At 46.6% G+C, this 24,809-nt stretch overlaps 2 protein-coding genes across 2 annotated transcripts in view; one reads left to right on the top strand and one right to left on the bottom strand.

The window, feature by feature from the left end:
- Positions 1 to 45: 45 nt before the first annotated feature.
- On the bottom strand, positions 46 to 2,123 carry LOC131293962 (thyroglobulin-like). The gene is made up of 6 exons (XM_058322011.1): positions 1,793 to 2,123; positions 1,508 to 1,699; positions 1,153 to 1,344; positions 889 to 1,060; positions 737 to 816; positions 46 to 245 (listed from the first exon to the last, which is right to left on the bottom strand). The coding sequence occupies exons 1-6, from the start codon at positions 2,121 to 2,123 to the stop codon at positions 46 to 48; spliced, it is 1,167 nt and encodes a 388-aa protein (XP_058177994.1).
- Positions 2,124 to 3,784: 1,661 nt separating this feature from the next.
- Positions 3,785 to 24,809, top strand: part of LOC131294936 (uncharacterized) — a 28,295-nt gene continuing 7,270 nt past the window's right edge. The window contains exons 1-6 of the mRNA XM_058322991.1: positions 3,785 to 5,367; positions 17,788 to 18,754; positions 21,613 to 21,633; positions 21,833 to 22,899; positions 22,976 to 23,073; positions 23,147 to 23,530. Coding sequence (XP_058178974.1) covers positions 3,789 to 5,367; positions 17,788 to 18,754; positions 21,613 to 21,633; positions 21,833 to 22,899; positions 22,976 to 23,073; positions 23,147 to 23,530 — 4,116 coding nt within the window. The 5' untranslated portion in view covers positions 3,785 to 3,788. The remainder of the gene's footprint in view (positions 5,368 to 17,787; positions 18,755 to 21,612; positions 21,634 to 21,832; positions 22,900 to 22,975; positions 23,074 to 23,146; positions 23,531 to 24,809) is intronic.

The following is a 24,809-nucleotide window of genomic DNA, read 5'->3' as shown; positions in this document are numbered from 1 at the left end:
GTAGCGTTCACGAAGCAATTTATTGACCCACCGTTTTCCTCTTCCTTACACGTTTGCCCCAAAAATGTAATGATTGCAATTCACCTGATCGGCGGGGACGTTTTGTGCCACAATAAACCCGTCCGGATCGACGCAGAACAGCTCTCCGTTGCGCGACTGCAGGGGCATGTAGTTGCCGTTTTCCTCACAGGCCAGCTCCAGTGATCGCCCGACCGTGGCGTACAGCCTTTCATCATATGCACAATCTGTGCCGCCGTGTGTGGGGAAAAGGAAGAAAAACAAAAGTACCCGTGAATCGTGCGAGTAAATGCGCTCTCGGCCACAACGAACGACAAAGTAGTTGGCGGGGTGGTGGCGTGATTGGGAAGCATTTTCCCAAAGGGTGGGCCGCTCCATCGGAAGGTGTTAGAAGTGTTTTCGTGCGCGCTATGCGGCTGTGTTGCGTGCCAAAAGGCATGCTTTCCAGTTAAGTTGACTAATTTATGGGCAATTTGTGTTTGTGTGATTGCCGGATGATGGTGAAGATGAAAGTAACAGAAGCGTTGGTGATGCAGAACATCTTCTTTTCGTAGAAGAGCCTTTTTTTGTATGTGAATTTAAACATTTTGTCTTCAAAACGTCAACGTCCAGATGCATGAAAATTTAAAAAGCAGTAGCCACCTTTGCTTTAATCATCTTGACTGTCAGACGTAAAACCCCTAGTGTTCAGCGATTTGCCTACTTTAAGGCGACTTACTGCAGTTCATCGAGCTCAATGTGCGAAGGGACGTTTTGTACTGATCGATCTTTGTTCCATCACGCCAGGTGCAAGCCGCTCTTTCGGTGTATGCAAAAAGATAAATAATAGCATGAGCTTCCTTGAAAAAGGTCCTGCCGGGCGATACTCACTCCTGCCCTTCGATGACGTATCGACCGTGACTTCCATCGTAGTTGCAGATGACGTTGGTGAACGTTACACCGGTGTGACCGTGGATGATGAATTGCCTGCGCTGAAGTATCTGCGAGAAGGCGATACTTTCGCAACGCCTCAGATACTGCACCCCGTGGAGGGTTTCGTTATCTGGCGGGAGAAATAAAGCGAATCCGGGCGGGTGTCATCGATCAAAACAGTGGAAATAGATTGTACACACACCACGGGTAACATCAACCTACAGCAAGGCAGCAACGTCCAGAGGTCCTCCGGGACGGCTCGAGTACCCGGTTGTTGCGAGCCGGTTTGAGGTTCCGCGCACCAGCATACCCCCTGGTCGCACTGCAGTTCCTCGTAGTTACCATCCGATGTGCAGTGTAACGTAACGTCGATCCGGCCTTCGGCCTCCAGATCGGCACGTCGTCGACTGCAAGCTGCAAGAAGACGGGAGTGTTAAAAAAGCAAACAAAAACTCCTCCCCAACTTTCGGTTTTCAACGGTTTGCTATCACACCCGTCGACCGATAGCGAAGCCGTGTGACCTCTAGAAGGCCCAGAGCAGAGCCCGTGTGGACGCGTGTCCACAACCGCTACTCACCGCAGGTCATGTTCTGGGCCTGATTGCGCCAACTGAAGCCGAAAATGCGCTTGCCCTCGGCCGAGTAGCAGAAGCAGCGTCCATTGAGCCGATCGCCACGGCATTGTTTGGGTGCGTACTGGCCCCGGCTATCGCACTGCGGCACCCAGTCGATGGTATCAGTCGCGACGTGGTACGTCGATAAACAGTCCTCTGGGCGACGAACCAAATCAAATCGAGACGTTATAGACGCGCCTATTTTTGTTTCTACCATCGACCGACAGAGGTTTCACTCCTAACCCTTACCCGTATTCAGGCGGCAAACGTTACCGAGACCGCACACGAGACCCGGAGCGCAGGGAAGAGTCGGTGCACTTTCCGGACTTACGGTGGTGGTGGACGGTTCGTTGCATACTGCACCCAAGGGGAGTCCTTGGACGCATCCCGGACAGCAACCGCCGTGTGTGGCCTTCGGTGACCAGAATTCGTCCGGGTTGGTGCAGGCAGTCTGAGTGGGGGAAGCCAGACAACCGAGCGCACTGTCACAGTTGGGGACGATTTGGGCGGAAAGGAGCGTTGCTACCTCCAGCAGAAGGAGTATCACTAAGTTCGGAATGCACTTGTTCGGTGTTACCATCTTGCGTCAGTGGCTACGACAAAACTGACACGCTGGTCAAGATAGTTGAGTGTTCGTTGTCACATTTCTCTTAAAGTCGGATGGACCTATCTCCAGGATATATCCCATTGAAGTGCATCGGAGGTGCAATATTCGTGTCGAATGGCCATTGTCGGTACATGCACAAGTGTCGTCGTGCCGCGACATTGCACCCGTGAAGCGGCAACTTCACCTCAGACGTTCGTTGCCTTATCGCTACCCGCGAGCTGGTCTTCAAAACCTTCCGCCTCAGCCACACACAGAGCGGTGGGCTATCTGTGTGTGTTTTCTTGAAGTTTGTGATTCACAGTCGGCGAGTTCCGAACCTTTTTTTGTGATCGATTGATTAGTGTTATTTGTTTGCCGAACATTTATTACTACTGCGTAGCGAGTGTCGAGTCTTAGTGACTCGCTGCAAAGTGCTTTTTCCATCAGTCTGATAGTTGTGCTAATCAAAAGAGGACTAGTTGAGTTTTAGCCGAACGAGCTGTCGTGTTTAAACAGAGAAAGTACATTTTTATCTAAGTGAGTGAATCGTATCTTGCTTCAAAATGGATGCTTCTTTGGTTAAACTCACCGTAAGTATTATGTGTTCGTAAGTAACTAAGTTGAGCTTATGAGGCGCAAGTGATGCTACTTTTAACAAACATGAAGCACGATTGATATGCGTTTTGCAATTGAACAGACACATTTATTATTTGGGAAGGAAGAGGAAATGCGCAGAAGAATTGAGACATTTTAATCCCCCCACGATCCCCTTGGAATGTGGGTTCATTATCGCCATCCATTAATGGTGGCTTCCCTACCTCAAACCGGCAACGAAAACGAGGGGGTTGGCACGGGGTCGGTACGTGGATCTTTATGACATCACAATATAATATACCACCACAGCACGAGGGCTGTGTTACGCGGTACTTTTCTTCCGATAAGAATAACCAATTCTGTTGCTTATCTTTTGCCTTCGGACGAAAGTCAAAGCCCCACCGTACGAAGATGTGGCCGCGCGCCAGGTGGTGTTGGTTATGTTGTACTTGAGACGGCACTGTGCCGTGTCCGGTTGTCCATCTTCGCAATTGTTCGGTGGCGGCAAATCAAACAGTCTGTTCCGGGAGTCGAAAGGGAAATATATTGGGTCGCGGAAGCAGGGAATTTGAAGTATTGCGTTTCGGAAAGACGTCTATTATTTTTGTTTTCAAAAGGTATCATTTTTGCAAACCCGAAACAGTGACATCAGGTTGGCGTTTCGACTGTTGTGCCGTTGTAGTTGTGACCACTGTGCCATTATCGCGCATCTAAGCAGAAACGATCGGCCAGACTATGCCCTGTCTGGCGTTGAGTGTTATTCCCTTAAACAAACACACACACTCACACACACACACATGGTTTCTAATTGTAGTCGGTTGCGATTCTGAAGCTCTCTGTCTCTCATTTGCTGGTAACGATTCGTCGTGTTCAGTTGTGATTAGTTGGAATTGCAGTTTCGTTCTCGTCGCGTCTCGAATTTAATTTTCCTAAAGTGATACAGCTTCCCTGCAATATGGTTGGTTGCCCCGTAGTATTCTCCCTTTCCCAGACCTTGTGCTGTGCCGTTTCTAATTCCATCTTTCGTGTGCTATCTTTCGCAGAATCGTAATACCCAGCAACAGTATGGAGAAATCCGCCGCTGCCCATCCGGCGTCGGCCGCCGGGCCTAAGGTGTCGCAGATAGCGAACCTTTTCCAGCGCAAACCGGTCGAGCACGCGCACGCCGATCCTCCTAGTGGTCGTGGCGAGGGAGGCCCGACACCATCGGTCGCCGCTACCGGCGCAACACACTCCCCCACGGCTACGGTGGTGCGAACGGAATCGCACGCCGCCCGCTTCAACAACGCACGCGCCCTGTTCGAGAAGTTGGGCGAGGGTCGCGTCAATCGACCGCCCCCTTTCAGTATTAAGATGTCACATTCCAGCAGCAAGGAGGACAATCTGTCCGACATTGGCTCCGGGCCGGACCGATCGCCGTCGCCAAAGCGAAAGCAAATGCAACCGTCGGCGGCGGCGGCGGCAATCAGCAACGGCATCGGCAAGCTCGACTCGAACCGCATCCTCAACCAGTCGCGGCTGAAGTCGGAGAAGCCAGAAAAGCCCGAAAAGCCGGAGCGGAAGTTCAACTCGCGCGAACTGATCGAGAAGCAGAAGAACTGGACGTCACACTTTTCGAAGACGCGCACGGCGAAGGGGGCCGGCGGTGGCGATTTTACTCGGTGCGATATTATACGCACGGTGCCGGGAACGGGTATAATAGCCGGGGCCGGGTCGACCCCCGTTGCCCCGTCGACGGTGACCACGAACGGGAATTACTCGGTCTCGGTCATACCGAACGGGGGCTCCAAAGAGTCACCCTATGGCGGTCACCCAGCGCCCGTCGCTAGCAGTCACCATCGGTTACCGTCTCCTAGCGAACCCCCGCCGAGTCCACCGAAACGGCAGACACCGCCACCGCCACCACCGGAGAAGGGTCCCCGGACCAGTGCCAACCTGCGACAGAATTCATTCCCTAGCCCCACCAAAACCCCTCCGGCCGTGCCACCGCACGCCACCGATCCGGGCTCGCTGAGCCCCACGAAGATCAGCCCGGAGAAGTTAAAACCACCGCCGAGACAGGCGGAACCTCCGCCAACTTCAACGACACCGGTGGCACCGGCTCCGACGCCCACGCACGCCAACTTACCCCCGGTTGCTCCGGTGCGAAGTAGCACCACCGTGCTGACGACGGTCTCCCATCATCCGCAGCAGCAGCAACAACAAACGCCATCGCACCCGGGAGCACCCGAGCACCCTCACCAACCACCGGAGAAAGCGGCACGTAAGAAGTCCCTCGAGGGCAACCTGGACAGCAGCGAACGGACGGTGGCGAACGGGCCGACGGTCGTAACGCAAACCTCCCAAGCCTTCAAGTATCCCGAGCTCGGTGCCCTCGCCCGACGCCAATCCTCCGAGAAGGACACCGGCTCCGGTGGGCTTACCTCACCGGCGCATGCCATCAGCTCGTCTCCGAGCCCGGGTGCAAGCGCCTCGTCCGGACCCTCGTCACCGATTCACACCGAGGACGAGAAGCAGGAGAACGAATCGACGGAGAAGCTGTTGGTCAAGGCGGGCAGCAGCGAGCGGGACGAGCCGCGGCCAGCAGAACATACGCCATCACCGGCAGCAAACGAAACACAGGCGGAGGTAGAGGAACTAAACGGTGAGTTGATACGGGAACGCGATGTGAGGGTTGTTGTTTAGTGTTAGAAAACTCAATTATTTATAATACAAGGTTGTTGCCATGTCTTTCAAAATATCTTCTTAAATTGGGAAAGACTTTCAAATGTAGTAGATGTTCACTTTTTTATGTTTTAGGTTGAAAATGTATGTGACATAAAAGGACCACACAAAGCCAAAGGGCCCAAAATGAATAGGAACTAATTTGACTCACAAGCAATTGAATCAAAGTACAGGAAGCGGTGGAAAAAATACCATGAATAAATGGTTCCCTGTTCTTCGGAAAAACAATTAATGCATGTATAAGATTTAATGATGCGATGCCTTTGCCCACATACATCAGACAGATGTGTCGCATTGTTCTCAGCCATCGAGTGTCGCATTGTTAGGGCCTCCCATTCTGTACTCATATTGTCTCGTTCACATATGCGTAACAGAAGAAACCAGCCCCGATTTGCCCCTCGAGATGAAAGGCTTGTTCATTTCCCTTCCGGGCATGTTCCTGCTTCAATTCGGAGACATTTTCACTCTCGTAGCAATACCACCCAACGTTGGGGCGTTGCACAATTTCGGCCGATTGCACCTAAAGGAAGTGCCTGAAGTCGTCAATAAACCAAGTAGCTGGCACTTTCAGCGTGAAGCACGTAGAACGAAGTTTCTACTGCGACCGGTGCAAGTGTCCCGAGTAACATAGGACGTGCTCAAGCATGGAAAAGTGGGTTCTTCAGTACCCCGTCGTATCTTTGCACGCAATCAACGGGCTGAATTCAACGAATCTCATGGTGATGATGTATGATGAAGTAATAATTTTATGTCAAAAAAACCAACCAAGTTCCTTGCTTCATGCTTCTGGGTATATTTTTCGTATATTTCCATTAGTTGCTCGGAGAATATCCTCGACCCTTCATGGGTCGCGCGTCTTTTACTCCCCCAACGTTGAAATTCAGAATACGAATCTCAAACATATTTCATCTAGACGTGTTTTCCTGGAGAATATAATTATGTATTTTTTAATAAAAAATGTTAGGCCCGGTACCGTACACCCCAACGACTTGGAGACATGTTCACCGAGTAGCTAACCCTTCTTTTGTGTGTGGCAAAAATGTTCGCTAGGAGCATGACGCGCCAGGACGTGCACTTCTCTCTGACGCTGTTGTGGACGATGATGATGATTTTGATATCATCGTGTTTACGATGCACTTTTTCTATGGAAGGTAGTTTCGTAGCATGTTTGCACAGGGGGGACTATGGAAACGTTGAAGCTGTCGTGTGCCGCTCTGAGCGCAAAAAGCACACGTAGGAGCATCGCAACTTAGGTTCGTTTGAAAACACTTGGGATTATGTTTGAGTCAGAAGTCGTATTACCCAGAGTGTGGTGTTTCATAGGTACACCAGCTTGTAGATAAACTAGATAGGCTATCCGCAGAAGGGATAAATGAAAAAACCAATTAAAATTGGCTCCAGAAGTAAGAGTTTCAAAACTGACAAACTTGAAAACACAATATACAGAACTAACGAGAAAAATATACAGTTTCCAAATAGAACAACTTTTTCAAAATACACTAAAATTAGTAGCCAAATTTTTTGAACAGGATCTGCGTAAAACATTCTTGTAATTTGGAATTTTGAAACTGCGAAAAGTAATAACCTTTATAAATATGTGCAAAATTGTTTATACTTTCATTTCAATTTGGTTTATGTAAACTCTATATATTCTAGAAGTATGAAACATTTCTACCTGTCATGAGTTCTCTGAAACAGGTACTTCAGCAGTTGCTTACAGAATGGAATTCATATAGGCCTCAGGCCTCTCCAAACACTTGCACGATGACGTAGCGTCATAAACGTACCCATGCTAGTGCTAGCAAACATTTGCACCTTTCCCCCCTTCGCATACACGCTGCAGCCGCCCCACATGTGTTTTCCATGTTAAAACATACGGGTTCAAAAACAAAAAAAAAGGAACACCGCTGTCGGTGGATTAGCGAGCGTGTATTCGGTATAATAATATTTTGTTTTCCCCGTCGTTGCACGATAAAATAATTCTCTCCGTGGGGCATGATGGAGCGACACGGGCGGAGGCGTCATCCATGACTCCCAGATCGACTTCGCGCTACCCTGTGGTCGTTTCCAATTGGCCTATTTTCGTCCGTCCGTCTGGCCGACCGTCCGTGGAGTGGGGTTGTGACTTTCGCTTGCATCTGCTGCACTCATGCCGCTGAGGAGTAGTGAATATTGGAGCAGAACCGTGCGGTTTGTCCCTTTGCAGAGGGAAAGTAGAGAGGAATTGGGTGGAATTCGCTGTAGGCATTTGCTTGCACTTGCACCGCCAGTTGCAAGCAACGCCTCCGATGGCCGCGATGTAAATGGCAAAGAGCATAATCATGGTGCACCACCGTCATTTTTCATCGTTGCGGTGCATATCGAAGCCATTCCCGATGGTCAGTGAACCCAGTAACCATTTTGCATTCCATTTTTGGTTTATCCCAAAATGGCACAACAGATGATGATGATGATGATGGTGTTGGTGGTGGTGCAAAAATGGAGCGCCCTGACACCTATTAATTATTTCTAATGAATCGTATGCTGTTTTGTAATGGTTTATGCAATTTTTTTGACGACGATGTTCATGATATGGTTCCATAATGCATTGGAAATTAAATACTAATCCTTGTTTTCCGGACATGCTAGCTGGGAAAGCTATTATAGAGCATGCTTGTATTCCTCCAACAATGAACCCACAGACACACCCACGTGATGAAATGTTTTTCCTGGACCAATATGACGCCGCTGCTCGTAATCATCGCATCATACCGAGGGGAAGAAAAAGCGTTAAATATGTTTCCAGTGGTGAAAAGTTTTAATGACGCAACTGACATTTTTCCCTCCCACCTCTCTCCACCCCATTTTCCCTGCATTAGAAGGCCGGAAAGAACGGAAAACTTGAAGAATCCAGTCAAACCCGACGAAAGTGTGCAACTGAATGAACTCCGCCGATCCAGTTGGTGCAGTTGCATTCACACATTCCTTACGCCACCACAAAGGGGGAAAGGTTCCGAGTGGAACACTCTCAAACACCTCCTCCCCCTCGCTATTATAAATAGAAAACGCATGTGTGCGTACTCGGGATGATGGTCGATCTCTGGTTTGCGTCTCGGAAGAAAAGGAAAACTTTTTGTTTTCCGACCAAAACGCGCGGCCCCCGGTTCGCTATCGTTTGGGTGCATCGTGCATGTGCAATGCGCCTCACTGGAAAACCCATTTCTTATTCATTCGTTACGAGGGGCGATGGTAAGGTCCGCCGTCATTCATTGCGTCTGAATCCGCCGTACGTATGTTGGCCAGTTTGAACTCCCCCTTCTTTGGCACAGATTCCGGTTGGGAGTGAGGCCGTCGAGACACTTTACTCGCAGGAGGGATGCAGTATGTCGGTGGTTCTTGCCGCGAAGAAGCCAGGCAAAGGAAGAACCACCGCGAGACGAGGGCGAGAGAGAGAGAGAGAGAGAGATTAAAGGCAAGGGGAGTAGTATTATCTTTTTTGTATGTTTTGAGCTTGAGAGTGAATGCTTCAATGCGATGCGCATCCGAGTTTAAAGGGTTCGTTCCGTTCTCTACTTCACTGCCACCCGGAGGAACTAGACTTCTTCTAGCAATGTCGGACTTTGAATTCGCACTAAAGGATGGGGGGAGTTTCTGTTTTTACCAACCACGATGCAAGCAAGAGTGGAATGTGTGTGATCATCTTGATCACACAATGAAAAAAATCCTTGTTCACACATCGGAATCGAATGACATTTTGTTGTTGTTGTTATTTGTGTTTGATTGATGGAATCTGAATGAATGATTTATGAGCCGTACCAGTTTGGGAGCTCGTGCGAAACAATTCAATCAATTGTGTCTACGCACGTTCCACGACGCCATTTCTTGTGTCGATGGTTCTGCACAACTGGTGGCGAAAGATTAACTTGTCAAGCAAGCCGGGAATAATTAAGCACTTACATGTCTTTACGCTTTATTACTCACCGTTCGATAGCAAACATGCCAATGATGACATGGATTTGCATAGCGTAGCGTGATTGTATTTCTGGTGACAAGCGGATCGCAGAAGAAGGTTACACTCCCACCACTCCTTTTTCAGTTTTTTTTGTGCCAAAATATACCGAAGAGATAACATTCAATTCGATAATATGAAAGCGAATTGAAGGAACCGGTTTGATGTCTTTATCTAGTTTTTCAGATTTTTCGATGTCTTTTCCCCTATTTGTCAGTCATATTGTGTTGTTTTTCCATGTTCATTTGTATTTTATATAAACCTTGAAACATCTACTAGCAAATGTTTACTTTCTGTTTTTATGCCTATTTAAATATTTCCTTTTTTTAATACTACAATATCAATTGTAGTTGTACAATTATGAGTAAGAAACGTGTTTTTAAAATCACGTTCCAAACTTTATTTCGGATATACATTTTACTACTACTTACATACTACTATACTTGGAACGGGTTTAAGGACCGAATTCAGTAAATATATCGTTTAAGGTGTTGTCGAACACCCTGAATATGTCCACCATTTGTGACAATCGATTTGTATTTCCATTTTTTGCCATTTTCAACCAACTGTTGATTGTTCTACATTCAAAATTAAACATTCTTAAAGGTAATGTCACAATCGAGTTAGTTTGTGGTCCTTAATTTGTGACTTAATTTCAGAGTAATCAAAAGCCCCTTTGCAGCTTGAAGCCTGCAGACACGCGAGATTCGCTTTCCCTCAAATCAATCAATCTCCATAAAGTGTGCAGCCGTTGGACGTTTCAAAATTGACTTCCAAAAATAGGTAATTCCCGTCCTCTCTTACGGTCCCCCTGGCCAAGAAGACTCCATTACTTTTGAGGAGCCTCTTTCCATGAGGATTCCGATGGGATGCTTTCCTTCGCGTGTTGTTTGAGCGTGATGCCGAACAGCGCAACACACTTAGCTCAACACTGAGAGAGGGTGACACCGGATCTCGCGCCGATGAAGATGCAAGTCGATGCTGCTGGTCGTTATCCCATGTGCGCGCTCGCACGCCGGCTGAGCCGGATTAGTGTATACAAGCCTAGATATAGAGCCGGAGCATTAATATTCCGGTGTCGCGAGAAACGCGCTCTCGTATACTCTCAAACGGTCTCATCTGTTCTCTTCGCGCAACTCCAAGGCTTGATATTGTCGCAGGCGGCCGGCGGCCCGATCGTTTAGTGATCGCGAGCGCAAACGGCGCGCGATCAGTTTTCACGTTCGAGCCTCCCATCCGGACGGACGTGCGTTGGTTTCATTCACGGCCTTTGAGGGCATTTTGTTATTTTCTGTATCCTCCTACGAGTGTGCGTTGGTTAGAAAAATCCGTGTATGTTTGATAGCAATATCCTAATCAATTTATTCAACTCAAGTTAGTGACAAAACCTTGCTCATTCTGAGCATCTGCAGCTTGAATAATCCAATTCAGTTGTCGGATGAAACGTGCTAAGTAAATCGTTCCTTCTACTGGTTGGGTTGTGATCTATCAACTTGGCTGCTAGAAAAATTCAATTTTCCCCCCATGTGCTAGTGTGTCCAACTGTGGTGTCACCGTTTGTACCCTGCCGTGTGTGATATTTTTTTTTTAAATGTGCATACGTTATGACCTCCTGCCGGCGCCATCGCCAGTGAGCGTTACAATTGCGACTCGTCTTAATCGTTTGCGGGTTTTTTCTTCGCTTGCTAAAATAAGCTCACTAAGCAAAGCAATACCCCCGATCTGCTGATGGCCATCTCTGCAGTGCTGGCTGGCCAAAGTGAAAGTGTTACAGAACGGCCCGGATGCAGAACGGCGGTGCGCGTAGAACGCAAGAAAGTGTAGCCGCCATGAAGCAGCGAACAAAGTCCGCCGCTTGCGTGCGTTTGTGGGTGTTTGTGCGACCGGGTTGTTGTGGGTTGTTGGGGGAGGTGGGCGTCTGCGAGCCGTAGCGGCAAATACATTTCCGTGGCGCGTGTGTGCGTTTGTGGCCTGCAGTTGTGAGAAAATGTGCGCGAAAATCCGTCACACCAGTTGGAAAAGCAACAGCGGAAGATTACGGTGCGATGCTGTGGGGAAGGAACGCAAAGAAAAGGCGCGAGTGGGGTTGCAAGATTGGAAAAGGGACGGAAAGTGTGTAAACATCTTTTTCTGTACGAAGGAAATTATTCCTTCTTGCATCAGTTGAAAATGCAAGAGAAGACGTCCGGTCAGTCCTCCATTTCGAAAATGGTCAAATGGCAGCAAGTGGCTTGCTGAAGCCTTCCAAGAAAAAGTGCAACCTCGTCGATTGCTTTGTATGCACTTTTGCTTGCCATCGTAGACCGGTACAAATGTGTATGTGTTCGCCAAAGATCAATACGTAGCATTGTGCGAGGCTGTATGCTTGCGATATGCTCTGGACCGGAGAGCTGAAATTAAAGTTCATACTGTGCTTCCGACGCCGCTTAATTGGACTGCATTAAGAAGATATGGACCGGTCGGTAAGATGAACGCGTCGATTGGGGCAGGCCACTTCGAGTAGGAGTAACTTATTTTTCTCTATTTTCATACTTTTGGAATGGTAAATGGGAATGGTCCGATTACATAAGCGACCACTTGAAATTTATTACAATTCTTAAGTATCATGCTTAGTTTTTCACCGATCGACAGCATCGTTTCGTTTAGGGGAAGAGCGAACCGTAGGAAACTGGACCCATAAAACTAAAACAACGGACCGCTGGAACCAGCATTTTTAATTTTGTTCAATCCGGAAGCTTGCCAATTACGTTCAATCTTGTGAGAGCATTTATTTATTTGAATTATGATAAACCAGTCGATGCGAAGAATGATTTTCAGTATTAAACATTTGTTTCTAAATATTCCATGATTTAAGTTTATTTACATCATACTGCGACATAAAGAAAACATACTTTCCCGTTTTAAACGTATACAAAAATGCAATTAAGTAGCTACACTATTTAAATGAGAAGATGAAATGAAATTGACGATACTAAAAAATCCAGTTGCAAGTAACGGTGCTACTTATTGATCGAGTTATAGTATTGAATCAATGAGGCGTTTTTTGATACATGAACTAGATGTTCAAAGGTTCTATTTTACAACCTTGAATAAGCGCCGTTACTAGCGGGGGTTGGAACCGTCCAGGCGTCAAATGCCAAATGTGTTCACTCATCCGTCGATCTGTGCGCGCAAAATCAATCATCCGATCAGTGCCGATCTTCTCGATCCGTCATATATGCCGTACTGGGACATCCGGCTCATTTCGCTGTTAACAATGCTACGCGCAAAAGTTGTCCAGCACCACACCAACGCAAGTGCACAACAAATTCCTTCCCGGGAAACGAGCAAAAAAAAACAGAGGGAAAACAAAAATGACCAGAAACGAATAAACAAACAATTGAACAAACAAACGAACAGTCGAAAAAATGATAAAAATCAACCGAACGGAATAAAAGACAGCGGCCCATCATCCATTCATATTGACATTGATGCCATAGCGTTCGCGCTGCGTGTCGAGTTTGTTGCTCAACCTCTCCATTTTGTTTATATGCGCGCGCGGGTTTTGGCGTGTATATTTGTGCGGTTCGTGAATGTCAGTTGACCACCATATGCCCGGGAGGTCGTTTGAAATTTGTATAAATATAAATGGTCAGGTTTTGTGCTGTCGGGGAATTTTCTTTCTCACTACTCCCATTGATATTTGACTGCAGTCTTACCCCGCCAGTTGCTGTTATGTCTTATTTGCGCGCGTTGTTTTGACTTTATCACCCGACGCTAGACAAGAAAATAGAAGCTTGTCAGATAGTTGTTCCAAGCGGCCACTTCTTCTCACACTTCCCGAGAAAGAAACCAGTGCCAGTAGTCGTAGTGGCCATCACTCGTCGCCAGAGAATCCTAGCCGATCGACATCGATCGTCTATGTGTTAAACTTAGAGACAAAAAAAAACACGGAAAGCAGATGAAATTTTAATGGTTTCGAATCGTTTTTCCCCAGTTTTTCATTGGTTTCAAAAACGACATCTACTTCTCGCTTGGGGTACATTCAGTGTTGTCGGCGTTCGAGCAATATTCGGTTTTATAGGTTCTTTTTTCTTTTTTCGTTTACAAGAGAGAAAACCATCTGATACTGGTTCTAAAAGATGCAAAACAGCTGTAGATGATTCGGCGGCGATACGTGTTTGAGTTTTTTTTACCGCCCCTGTCTCTCGCATACTTCGGTCGCTACTGGCCGGGTGAATCATGTGCTGAGTGATAGGAAGCCGTGATTAAAAATGTTGAAATATTTCGGCAACTTTTAATGCCACACGCTTTTGACGCAAAAAGTGTCCGATGACGTCAAGGGCATCTTCTTTCCCCGAGCTACAAATATTCACGGCCATCGGTGCGGAAAGTGAAGGCACTTAAAAAAAAAGGCTCTCTCGCCTTGGCATACAAGGCATTTTAGTATCGAATATGGTTTCAATTAAATGTTTGTCACGTACGCACGCGAATCAGACGTGTTCTGAAAGCGAGTATTTTTTCATGTTCCGATATGACCCTGTTTCCATTCAACTTGGGGTCTGTTTGATGTGAAACGTTCAAGCAACAGTATAGTGTAACTTTAAAAATTTAATTTCTAGAGTCCTAAGAACTGGGATTGAATGGTTTCCAACATGAGATTTGTGAAACAAGTAAAAGCTCATGGAAGACTCCCAGTTAATAGACAGCTTTCACGGGTTGCTCAGACTGCGATTATAGCATTCTTTCTTAATTTGATTTTGTTAATGATCGTTGGAAAACGAAAAAGAGTAGCGCTCCAAAAACAGGCAGGTCAACTATGCAGAACGTTTGCCGTCAACAACAACGCCTCCGTGATCCGAAATTAGTAGAAGAATGTATAAAATGTTTCTCCTTTTGTCGCACGCACAAGCTTGCCGAGGCGTAGTTTAGAGGATCATCTCAGGTTGTGACGTCGCCACATTCCTGGGTGACATTCTTTCTCCCGTGAACGATCGATAGCAAGTGTCGGTCTTTTGAAAGGTTGGCTTAACGGTGTCCTCACGCGCTTCGTGACAAATTTGTGCCCCCCAACTCCGATCCTTTTGATATTTTTTTGTCACGGCATTGTTTGGTGCGGAATAAGGCCATTCTTGGTCACACGACACCCGAGATTGTTAAAGGTTGGGCAAATGGGAAAACGAAGAAGTACCTCTTGCTTGCCTCAACTCCAGTGTCATTTCACCTTCAAAGGGGGAAGTAGAGGGATAGTCTTTCGCTGTTCGATTTTCCGCTAACGGGAAAGTGATCAAACGGTTTCGATTTTACGTTTCATCACACGAGAACGCCATCGGTTGCAACGTGAGCCTCTAGCTCTGTCATCCGATGACTAACCCTCTGGCCGGTTTTCGGTGTCTTTCTAATTGAACCGTTTTAATTAAGTATGCGCGTGTCTGTGCGAGGTCCCGTTTTTCGGGCAATCGAAACCCAGAAGACGAAAGTCTAGGTCTCGACAACGCAGGGAAGGCAAGGAAACCTGTCTACTCTTTGCGCGACCACAACACAACCCGGTGCACACATGATGTTTTGAGATATGTTATACGGTTGGCGTTGGGGACACTACCGACAGGATAAACTCGGAGGCGAAGCTAGTGCTGTGGGGGTGCTTGGTGGAATATACATAAATCAAGATTACATTCCTAAAATAGATCGCGTTCGGAACGGAACACTCTCCTTCGATTGGGCTGCCCGCCGGCAGCGGGTTATTTCGTTGCCGTCATACTTCTTTGTGTGGGTGGCTTGGTTGAACAAATTTTTAGCTCCTTTTGAGAGTTACTTTCCGCAGGTGCGTGTGTGTGTATGAGTGGTTTGCAGTGGGAAGTTGGTTTGATTTTCGCAAAAGTAATGAAAAATTGGCAAGCCTAGAGATATGTCACCACACCTCGCCTCCAGATGAAGTGCTGCCACGAAAGAGATTCGACGCAAGCATGAATATCGATTTCGTAGGTGGGACCATGGTGATTCGTATCGATTCAGGTTCGAAACTGGTGAAGTATAATAAATCTTCTTTTCGCAACTTTGTTGCTATATGCAATCTTATTGGAAGCGAGATTTTTATACACGTTTTATGTATTTTTATAAGTGAACCCCAATTTGGGTGTAATGGCAGTAACTAGCCCTCTTCAGTTGTTTGTTCAACTCTCTCTTATCTTTTTTAAAAACTTCTCCGTTTATGATAATTGTTACTGTTTTCATTGTTGCTGATGATGGTTTGAGTTTTCGTTTTCTTTCTGGTACGTTTTACTGGTATTCCAATGGCGAAATTGGGCAGGGTCACTCTTTCGTAAGTAAACCTGCAGTAACCCTCTAAATCAGACGCCCTTTAACTAGCTGGAAACAATATTCGAACACATTTTAAAATATCTAAAATCCGTCTTACTATTTTTCTTAGCCACAACTTAAGTGTTATCCATTTAGGCCGAATTTATATGTCGATTGCAAAATTCACATGTTTTACTTATGCCATTCTTATGCAGTCGGTTTATCCCGCAAAGGGTTTTTTTGATAGATTGGGTGCCTTCTATAAAAAAAATATTGATAAGGCAACTTTTTGTTCATGTTCTTACGAACAGTTTTGCGAATTCTTACAAAATTCTCAATGTGAGGTACATACAAATTGTTTTTCTCACAGTGTGTTATTTTTGTACGTTATTACGTACGTTAAAATACACAGAATTCTTAATGTTTTAAAAGAATTGTTTAATAGATTGTTCTAACACTTTCGTTTTGAAGTGGGACTTCGTTAGTAGTATGAAACTATGTATCGCGGTGAATAACTAACATGCATAATCCATAAATAATAACTACTATGAATGTTTAAAGTGAAAATAATATTTACAATAAGTATCTTTTTAACTGTTTCATGATGGTTCATGTTCAAATTCGAATACAATTAATTTATTTTATGATGCAACATACTTATTGGACATTGTTTTAGCAAAACCCTGAGTTAAGCCATACTATCATCCTAAATTATTCGATTTAGAAATATGTTTAAACTACGCTAGTCAACCATTTTTATTTTACACATATAAGATCCATACAAGTTTCAAATTTTGCTAACAAAAATCATCATTAGATTATTAGAATTCTGCCTTCAAGGGATAACATCACCGTTGTTGACGAGCGACAAACAATAGCCCATAATGGTCAAACGCGTGTTTTGGAAAGTGCTGTGCTCTCTCGCGTTGTGATAGTGTTTCTTGATGAATTGAGCCGAAATGAGAGTTATGTTTTTCTACCGCGAAACAGAAATGTTTTTCATCTTCCTAACACTCTTCGTCCATGATTGAACATGAAGCGGCACCCCGTAGATCATCTGAAAGATTTAAATTTGTCAATAAACACGTTGTCCTCCATATTGTGTCAGAGTCCGTTTGCAAAGTGGCGAAGAATGCCGACACTATAAGGCAACACTATAAAGATGTGCCTCGGGTGAATGCAATTCATTAACACATAATCGCTTTTAGCGCACGCCTACAGACTTATCTCGGTTTGACATCTGCGAAAGTACCAGAGCGGGGGGATATGCTAGCTTGGTTGGAATAATTTGGAAAGAAAACATTTGGGAGGAAAAGTGACGGACTCTTTTTCCACTTGGATTTGAGTAATCTGTTTAATTCAATCTTATTCCACTCGGTGGTACATGGGAAAGGCTAGTTAAAATGGATCGCAGTAGAGTGAAATTAAGTGTCGCATCTGTTTTTTCCGTCTTAGCAATAGTCCTTCTGGTGTGAAGTTTTAAAGGTGTTTCAAAAGCGATAAGTTCGTCTTCGACAAAGTGGTGACGGTTACGCCAGCTCATATCTGGCACATGGGCGGACGAGTCGGTGGTGTTGTTTGTTGTTGAAAAGTGGTTCCAAGATGATTGCCACCCGTGAGACTTGCGGGCCATTTGGTGCCGGTGCGAATTAAACATCAGCAAACATCAGAAGCGAAACCCGCACTACGAAAGGCGTGTGCCTCTGTGAAAAGATTCATTTAGCAGCATTGACTAGGGATGGTAGTTTGGTAACCGGGTGGTGGGCTCGGGTGGTCCGAGTTGTGGGGTACAGCATTAACACAGCGGAGAAAAGCGGCAGAAGAATGTGCCTTAGTATACGCCGGTTTTGCATCGACTGCAAGGGTGAGTCTTTTGCCTGAGTTTTGGGCACTCAGTTTACTTGGGTTGGTCAGTGGAAGATGACACGTTTCGATGGTGAGTCCTGTCAGTCGAAAAGATCCACGGGGACAGTTGGTTTCGAGTGTTATGTTGGATTATTTAGATCTTTTAAAGGCTCGTTGATTCTTGCTGGACCTCTCTAATTGTTTGCCTTTGTTTTCCCCGTCCGACAGGTAAATCCTCACGAACAGACGATGAACATTCCGGTGAGCACGAGCAGCAGGGTGGCAACGTCACGCGGCGTACGAAGAAGTCCAGCATCTGCTTCGAGGTCCCGGCCGCCGGACTGGGCAACCGTCCACCGAGCATCATCAGCAGCTCGACCACCACCGACGAGGGTGGCTTCAACGAACCGTCGCCGGAGATCAAAGCCAAGCTGAAGCCGGCCTACGAGTTCGATCTTCCGCTGCCCGCCTCACCGCCCCGGAAGCTTCCGCTCGGCGAGGACCGTTCGCCGGTGGGCAGTCCGGCGGAGGCGAAGCTGACGTACGCCGACCTGGGCTACCGGGTGCGTCCCGACGGTACGGAGTGTGACGAGATCTACGGCGAGGTGGACGTGTATCGAAGTGCCAACGCGAACAGTATTAATTTACAGCAGCAGAGTCAGCCGACAGATCTTGCTCGATCTCAGTATACGGGTGTGGTGGAGGGAGCGAGTAATGGCGGAGCGATCGTTAATGGACGGGGTCCACCCGCCATGGCCGGACCACAGACCGTCGATCGCGTGTTGTACGCGTCCATTCTGCCATCGTCCATTGGCGTCGGTGATAATGGGTCGTCGACGACGACGACGACGGGCACCGATAGCGAGCTGGCGTTTATGGACGGCGAAAAGGACGAGGCGAAGATACTGGACTTTGACGAGCTGAGCGAAATGGGCGAGAAGGGTGGCTACCACAGCCCGCAGACGCTGCTCGACCCGACCCGTCCCACGTTGACGCAGAGCGAGGATGACTACAGCACCAAAACGCTGCCCGAGCCACCCTCGCTGGCCTCGATGCGTCCGCCACCGATCCCCGAGGGGCCCCCGTTGGACCTGCAGGACTCGCTGCAGTATGCGGACGCGAGCGACAACGAACCGGACAGCTTGCTACCGGATGCGATGACGGCGGACGAAGCGGAGCGGCTACTAAGCTCCAGGTATGTCGTTCCGCCTAACCAGTGGCTAGTTTCTATGTGTGTGCGTGCGTGTGTACGTTTTTATTTGGACAAAACCGACATCGAATCGAGTCCCCCAAAGGTGCTGGTGTTTTTTTTTATTTTGTGCTAAATTTCGAGATCGGAATCCCGCAGGAATACACCCGGATTAGGAATGGATTCTTGTTCAAAAGCAGAAAGCCTATAAATAGCCGTGGCTTGTTTGTCAGTGGTGTGTGGTAAATTAACTCTTTTGACTCCCAGGTGAGCTCTCCGAAGTCCAAACAAACAAGATTTACTACTCCACAGAGGAGTGTAGTGTGTGTGTGTCGTGTGGTCCGTAAAACACGTGCCGTGGCATGGGAGTGATTTGGAAACACAGCTGCTTAGAGGATTTGCAAGACACACTAGGAATGCTTCCGCTCTCCACGGTGCTGCGGTTTGCCGTCTTCGGTTGTTTTTGCTTCCCTCCGTTACAACACTTCCGGTAGGATGTCACTAACTAAGTCCCCATCCATCGTCCCGGGGGAACGTTTTGTCGGAGCACCCGTTGCGCTCGGATTGTTGGTTACTTACTGTGGAACTTGGCAGCTGGTTGAATTCAGTCGAGATGTAATAAATATATCCCATAAGTCGGTTGTTATTTATTCGGTCAGCTTCCTAGCAGCCACGTTTGTCGATTTTTGGAGTGAAACGGGACGAGCTGACCAGAGTAGCAGTTGGAACATCGTGCTACAGAGTGTGCCAGTCCATCGGAATTGCAAACCAATGTTTGTCAGTGTCGGCTCGCTGACTTCGCGCCCCTCAGGGGGACTTCGGGTGAGATGATATTGAACGGTTGTGTTTACATGGAACACAATGTTTTCTCGAGCGCGATGCATCTATTTTCCGCGTGCCTTCTGACCTAGTTCTATATTCATTCTGCCCCGTGCGCGTTGGATGCGAGGTTGAATGGATGTTTCATGTATGAAACATTTGTTTACATGACATGGATGCGGATTTGGTACAGTGTTCCGGTCCCTCGGACATGGGATTCGCGTCCCAACTTGAGTTCCGTGGACTGATGTACGCTTCTTGCATAATTTTTCACCGTCGGGGAGTTATGATGCAATCCTTATCCCACGTGAGGAATGATTAGCAATACCGCAATGTGTGCAATTGCGCTCCGCTTAGCCGTTTAGGGTAATTAAACTACCACCACCAGCGCCCCGTCGACAACCATTCATCGCCCCAGATGCGCTGGAGCAGTGCTAATTAAATGCACTGCTTATTCACACACTTTGCACTCGTGATTGAAATTCATTGAATTAGTAAAAGACAATCAATCAACCCTTCGGGAGAGGAAGACCCGATTCCAATCCGAGTGGGGCGTCCTATATTTGCAGTAAATGGCCGACGGTACGGTATAGGCACTTCCAGTGTGCACTCCCCTTTGTCTGTGGGGTCGCGTACGTTGGTTCGTTTTAAATATCGCTCCGTTTGCGAACCTGATTGAGACAATGTAGCTGGGGTACGTCATTTACGAAGGGGATGTTAGGGTTTCGCTTTGTCTATGAAAATGTCCCAACTGCGCGTCAGTAACCATGCGCCTCCATCTGGGAGAAATATTTATCGTTAATCAATCAACCAATCTGAGTGTCACCCAGAACTTCGTTCCTGTGTTTTATGGGTTTATATGCTTACTTGATCAAAATAAAATCTAAAATGGGCAGATTTTATTGCTCCGTTTTTCGATACTTTTGACACTTTAAAACCGTTTTTCGTATTGTTGAATGAAGTTTTCACGTCTTTGTTTGGTTTAAGAAGTAACCCAACTAGTTTCCCCTAACTTCATTTAAATAAAACCGAAATTTTCATACACGGTGTTCCATACAGAGGTATCTTATTTTGGCAGATCTGGTCGTTTATGTCATTACTACTATAATCAAGTAGAACACAGTAGCGAAATGTATGAAATATTATTTACTAAAATGATATCGGTAAAATTTGAAGGATTTGGCAGAAAGCTATATCCATACCATTATCGGATTGAGAGATTGAGTTATTGAAGAGTCATTGGATTCCAATTATGATGTAGACTTTCGAAGAGAAATAAGAGAGTTTTCTTTTTAGTGTAGTGTACGTAAAGGCTGTAAAGTGATTTCGATTTCTTTTTTAAAAACCAGCCCCCAAGATCCCGGCACGTGCTATAGGAATTTTAAAATAAACTATTTTCGGAAATCTTTTATTGTTGTGTGCTTTCCACCACCATTTCATCGGTTTTTATGGCCGGAATGATTCGATTAGGTTGATATCTAAAGTAGCCACTTCACTTGGACCGTTCCATTCTATTTCATCAGTTCATATACCGTTGCGTGCTCTCCATTTAGATGCCCATGTTTTTGTGTCTTTTTTGTTTGCCGTAAATTCTCGTGATATTCGCTTCTAGAACATCTAAATTAAATTGATTATCATTTATTTTTCTCGTTTTTTACTCTATTTTTGTTTCGTCTCACGATTTTGGTTTTCTTTTTTCTTCTTCTTCTTTTTCCATGATTGCATGTGCGGCCGCAATTATTTGACCTTCCTTCCCATTTGTGGAACCTCCCATTGATGTGTGCGTGTGTGTGTGTGTTTGCCTTCCTTTCACAACGTTTTATTGTTTTCTCGCAACACCACATACCACGAAACACTTTATACACCACTGTACAATTTCATCTGGCACATTCCATATATGCACACACAACACCTCATCGACATCGCCATCATCGACACCATCGACATGATCATCACCGTCACCGCTGCCCATTTCCCTGCGTCCGTATGTCTGTTCCTTACCTCCGAATCTGTTTGTGTGTCTCTGTGTTTGTTCCGCGGAGTAGAATATTGGAGTACAAGATCAGGTAATGTGAAGATCAAAATTTTTCCTTATTTTATTTCCTTTGTTGACCTAACGTTCTAGACAAGTAAGTGCGTTTCACGCCTAACCAGTTTATGCTTGCTTGTGTTTTTTTATCAGTTAATATCGACGAAGTGAAGGAAAAGAGTATATTTAAAGATTGCTAATTTAATTTATTCTGCTGTTTCCCGTGAACTTTCTAGACAACGTCCGCTTTTATCCGACGAGCAAGCGCGCGAGGTCGAGCAAATCCTACTCAACAATCAAGCCAAAGTAGAAACGGAACATCCGGTACGGGTAGCGGTTCCCAGGCAGACGGCTGTCCCTTCGGCAGCAGTTTCCACTCAGCCAAAGCAGTCACAGCAGCAACAGCAGCATACTCCTCCTCCGCTGCCACCACCAAAGCAGCAATCCACAGTAGCTTCAAAGGCGACGGCCGACGAACCGGACTGGTTGCGGGACGTGCTGGAGGCACCGAAAAATGCCACTACTGCGGCGTCGTCGTCGACCGTACGCGATAAGCCTCCGCCACCGCCTCCACCGAGCACCGCGAGCCGGAACAATTCTACCACTAGTCAGCCCGAGGACACGAGCATCGGCAACAACACGACGTGCGATCTGCTCAACCAAACCATCCTGCTCGATTCGTCGTCCATCCTGGCTGACTCATACGTCGATACGGGCGATTCGATACCGAGCGTCACCACGACCACCACCACCACCTCGGACAGCATTAACCTGAGCAAGCTGGAGGATGAGCAGCCTACCGGTGCCGTTGCTGAAGAGGAAGAGGACGATGAGAAAGACACATCGAGCAGCCGGCGAGGGGCTGCCCCCGGTGGGGAGGGCGGTGAAGCGGATGTGTCGGCGGATGACGAGTCGAACAACTCGGCCGGCGGTGGTGGGTTCTACATTCCCGAGTACCCGCCGGTGCGCTGCAAGGAGGTGTACGTCAACCCGGACGGGGTGCACTTTTTCGAGGACGGGAACTTCTGGATGGAAGTGCCGGGGCTGATGGATGCCGACCGGGATCACTTCGATGACGACGATTTGCGCGGGTACGTGAAGAAGAACACAAAGGTGAAGTTCAGCACCAATCCGATGCAGGTGTTCTCGACGTTCTCGGTGAACGATTACGATCGGCGCAACGAGGACGTGGATCCGGTGGCGGCTTCGGCCGAGTATGAGCTGGAGAAGCGGGTCGAGAAGATGGACGTCTTCCCGGTGGAACTGATGAAGGGACCTGAGGGGTTGGGGTTGAGCATTATTGGTGAGTACAAATATTTTTTGTCCTTACTTTATTCTTTATCTTTTTTATTCAACGCATCGATCGCTCCTATTTGCAGGAATGGGTGTTGGCGCAGACGCTGGTTTGGAAAAGTTGGGCATTTTCGTAAAAACCATAACCGATAATGGAGCCGCCGCACGTGATGGTAGAATACAGGTTAGTGGACCTGCCGATACCCTGATTGGGGAGCTACTCCGACATAGATCTCTGATGATCCTCTTCTCTACAGGTTAATGATCAGATCATCGAAGTCGACGGTAAAAGTCTAGTCGGTGTAACGCAGGCGTACGCGGCATCCGTCCTGCGCAACACATCCGGTCTGGTACGGTTCCAGATCGGTCGTGAGCGGGATCCTGAAAACTCGGAGGTTGCTCAGCTGATCCGCCAGAGCCTTCAGGCCGACCGAGAGAAGGAGGAACGCGTCAAGCGACAGCTGGAGGATTACATTCGCCGGAACACGGAAATCTCCGAGGATAGTACACTACCGGTGTCGGCCAACTCGAGCGTCTCCGAGGGGCCGGTCAGTCCGACGACGAACGCGGCCGAATCACTGTTCGAAACGGAGGCCGCCCGAAGCAGTGATGTGGAATCGCTGCGTCGTATCCTGCAGGAGGTAAGAGGGTCGTTTTGAAGCTAGCACGCGTCCTTTCGTGCATCCTTTCCTAGTTCAATTCCCTTTCCTCATCCGTAGAGACCGTTACCATTGCGTTACCATACCATTAATCATGTTCTGTCGTTTCAAGCCTGTTTCACATTGGCATCGAATTTTGTCGTATAGTTTTGGCGTATTTGTTTTTCTTTCCCGCTATGTTGGTCCTTTAGAAAACAAAACCCACAAAACAACAACTGCTTTAAATGTCCATCGATTCGAGAGGCAAGCTGTGCCGTAAACAGTTTTTCTGCCAACGCCCGGCAGTTTTTATGTTTGCTGTTGTTTCCTTTCTAGATTTGTTGTTCGCAGAACGCTTTTCCTCTATCCATATTATATTCGGTATGACAACATAATATCGTTAAAAAGCTATTGTATTCATAGAAACTTAAAAATACTTTCCAATCAAACCCGTTTTAAAACCGGTGCGTTCGTATCACCATGCCGGCTTCCATTAGGACTGTTTAATCTTTAGTATGAGTAACTATTTCTCCTCTAACTATCAATCAACATGTGCAATGAATGGCCACTTTTACATTCCCACTTCGTTTGCCTTGCCATTCGTTACGTTACGTACCTTCTTTCGACTTATTCGATGCACAACAGCTACTGTTTGGTCTTCCACAAGAAAATCTTTTCCGTTTAGCGATTTCCGAGTTAAAGTTATTGACATGTTGCATTCCGTTTACCGTTAACCGGTTTGTTCTTTTCTATTTCGTTCTTTTTCCTTCTTAAATTATGCATCACACATCATGCCGTCTAACCATGTTTTGGGAATGGCCATTTGTCTGTGCAGCATAAAGCGGTAAAGTCTCGTTCCATAGTGCTTCCAGCGAAATATTTTTTTTTTTTTCAAATATAGATGTTGTTTTTACTAGACTAGAAACTTTTAGAACAGTAGAATTTGTTTCTTCGTCTCTCTGCTACACAAACACAAAGTGAACGTTATACTGTGTCACTTGTTGCTTAAAAGATGTTTTTGCTTTTCTGTATTTGTTCTAAATCTTTTCTACTATTTTACATTATCTGTCACTTGTTCGTTGTTTTATGCTTTGTTCGCTTTCGTTATGAATGCTGAGTCAGAAAGGTCAACATAGTTAGCATCTATGATTTGCACAATGGTTTATGAGTTTCTGGCTTCATAGCTTTTAAGACTGAAACCGAAAACTCCCCAGGAACACGGAGACCGGACGTGCTGGATATCCTAACGGCTTGCAAGAGTTTTGTCTCTTACATTCCTTAT

Source organism: Anopheles ziemanni, chromosome 2 (genome assembly GCF_943734765.1).
Source record: "Anopheles ziemanni chromosome 2, idAnoZiCoDA_A2_x.2, whole genome shotgun sequence".
NCBI classification, from domain to species: domain Eukaryota; kingdom Metazoa; phylum Arthropoda; class Insecta; order Diptera; family Culicidae; genus Anopheles; species Anopheles ziemanni.
Note: the sequence above shows the minus strand (reverse complement) of the source record. Positions and strands in the feature narration are given on the sequence as shown.

Excerpts from the sequence above, each read along its gene's own strand:
- LOC131293962 (XM_058322011.1), bottom strand. The coding sequence starts at position 2,123 with ATGGTAACACCGAACAAGTGCATTCCGAACTTAGTGATACTCCTTCTG. Across the intron at positions 1,061-1,152 it reads CTGGACGTTGCTGCCTTGCT|ATAACGAAACCCTCCACGGG; the intron begins GTAGGTTGATGT and ends TTCTCCCGCCAG. Across the intron at positions 246-736 it reads ATTGAGCTCGATGAACTGCA|ATTGTGCATATGATGAAAGG; the intron begins GTAAGTCGCCTT and ends ACGGCGGCACAG.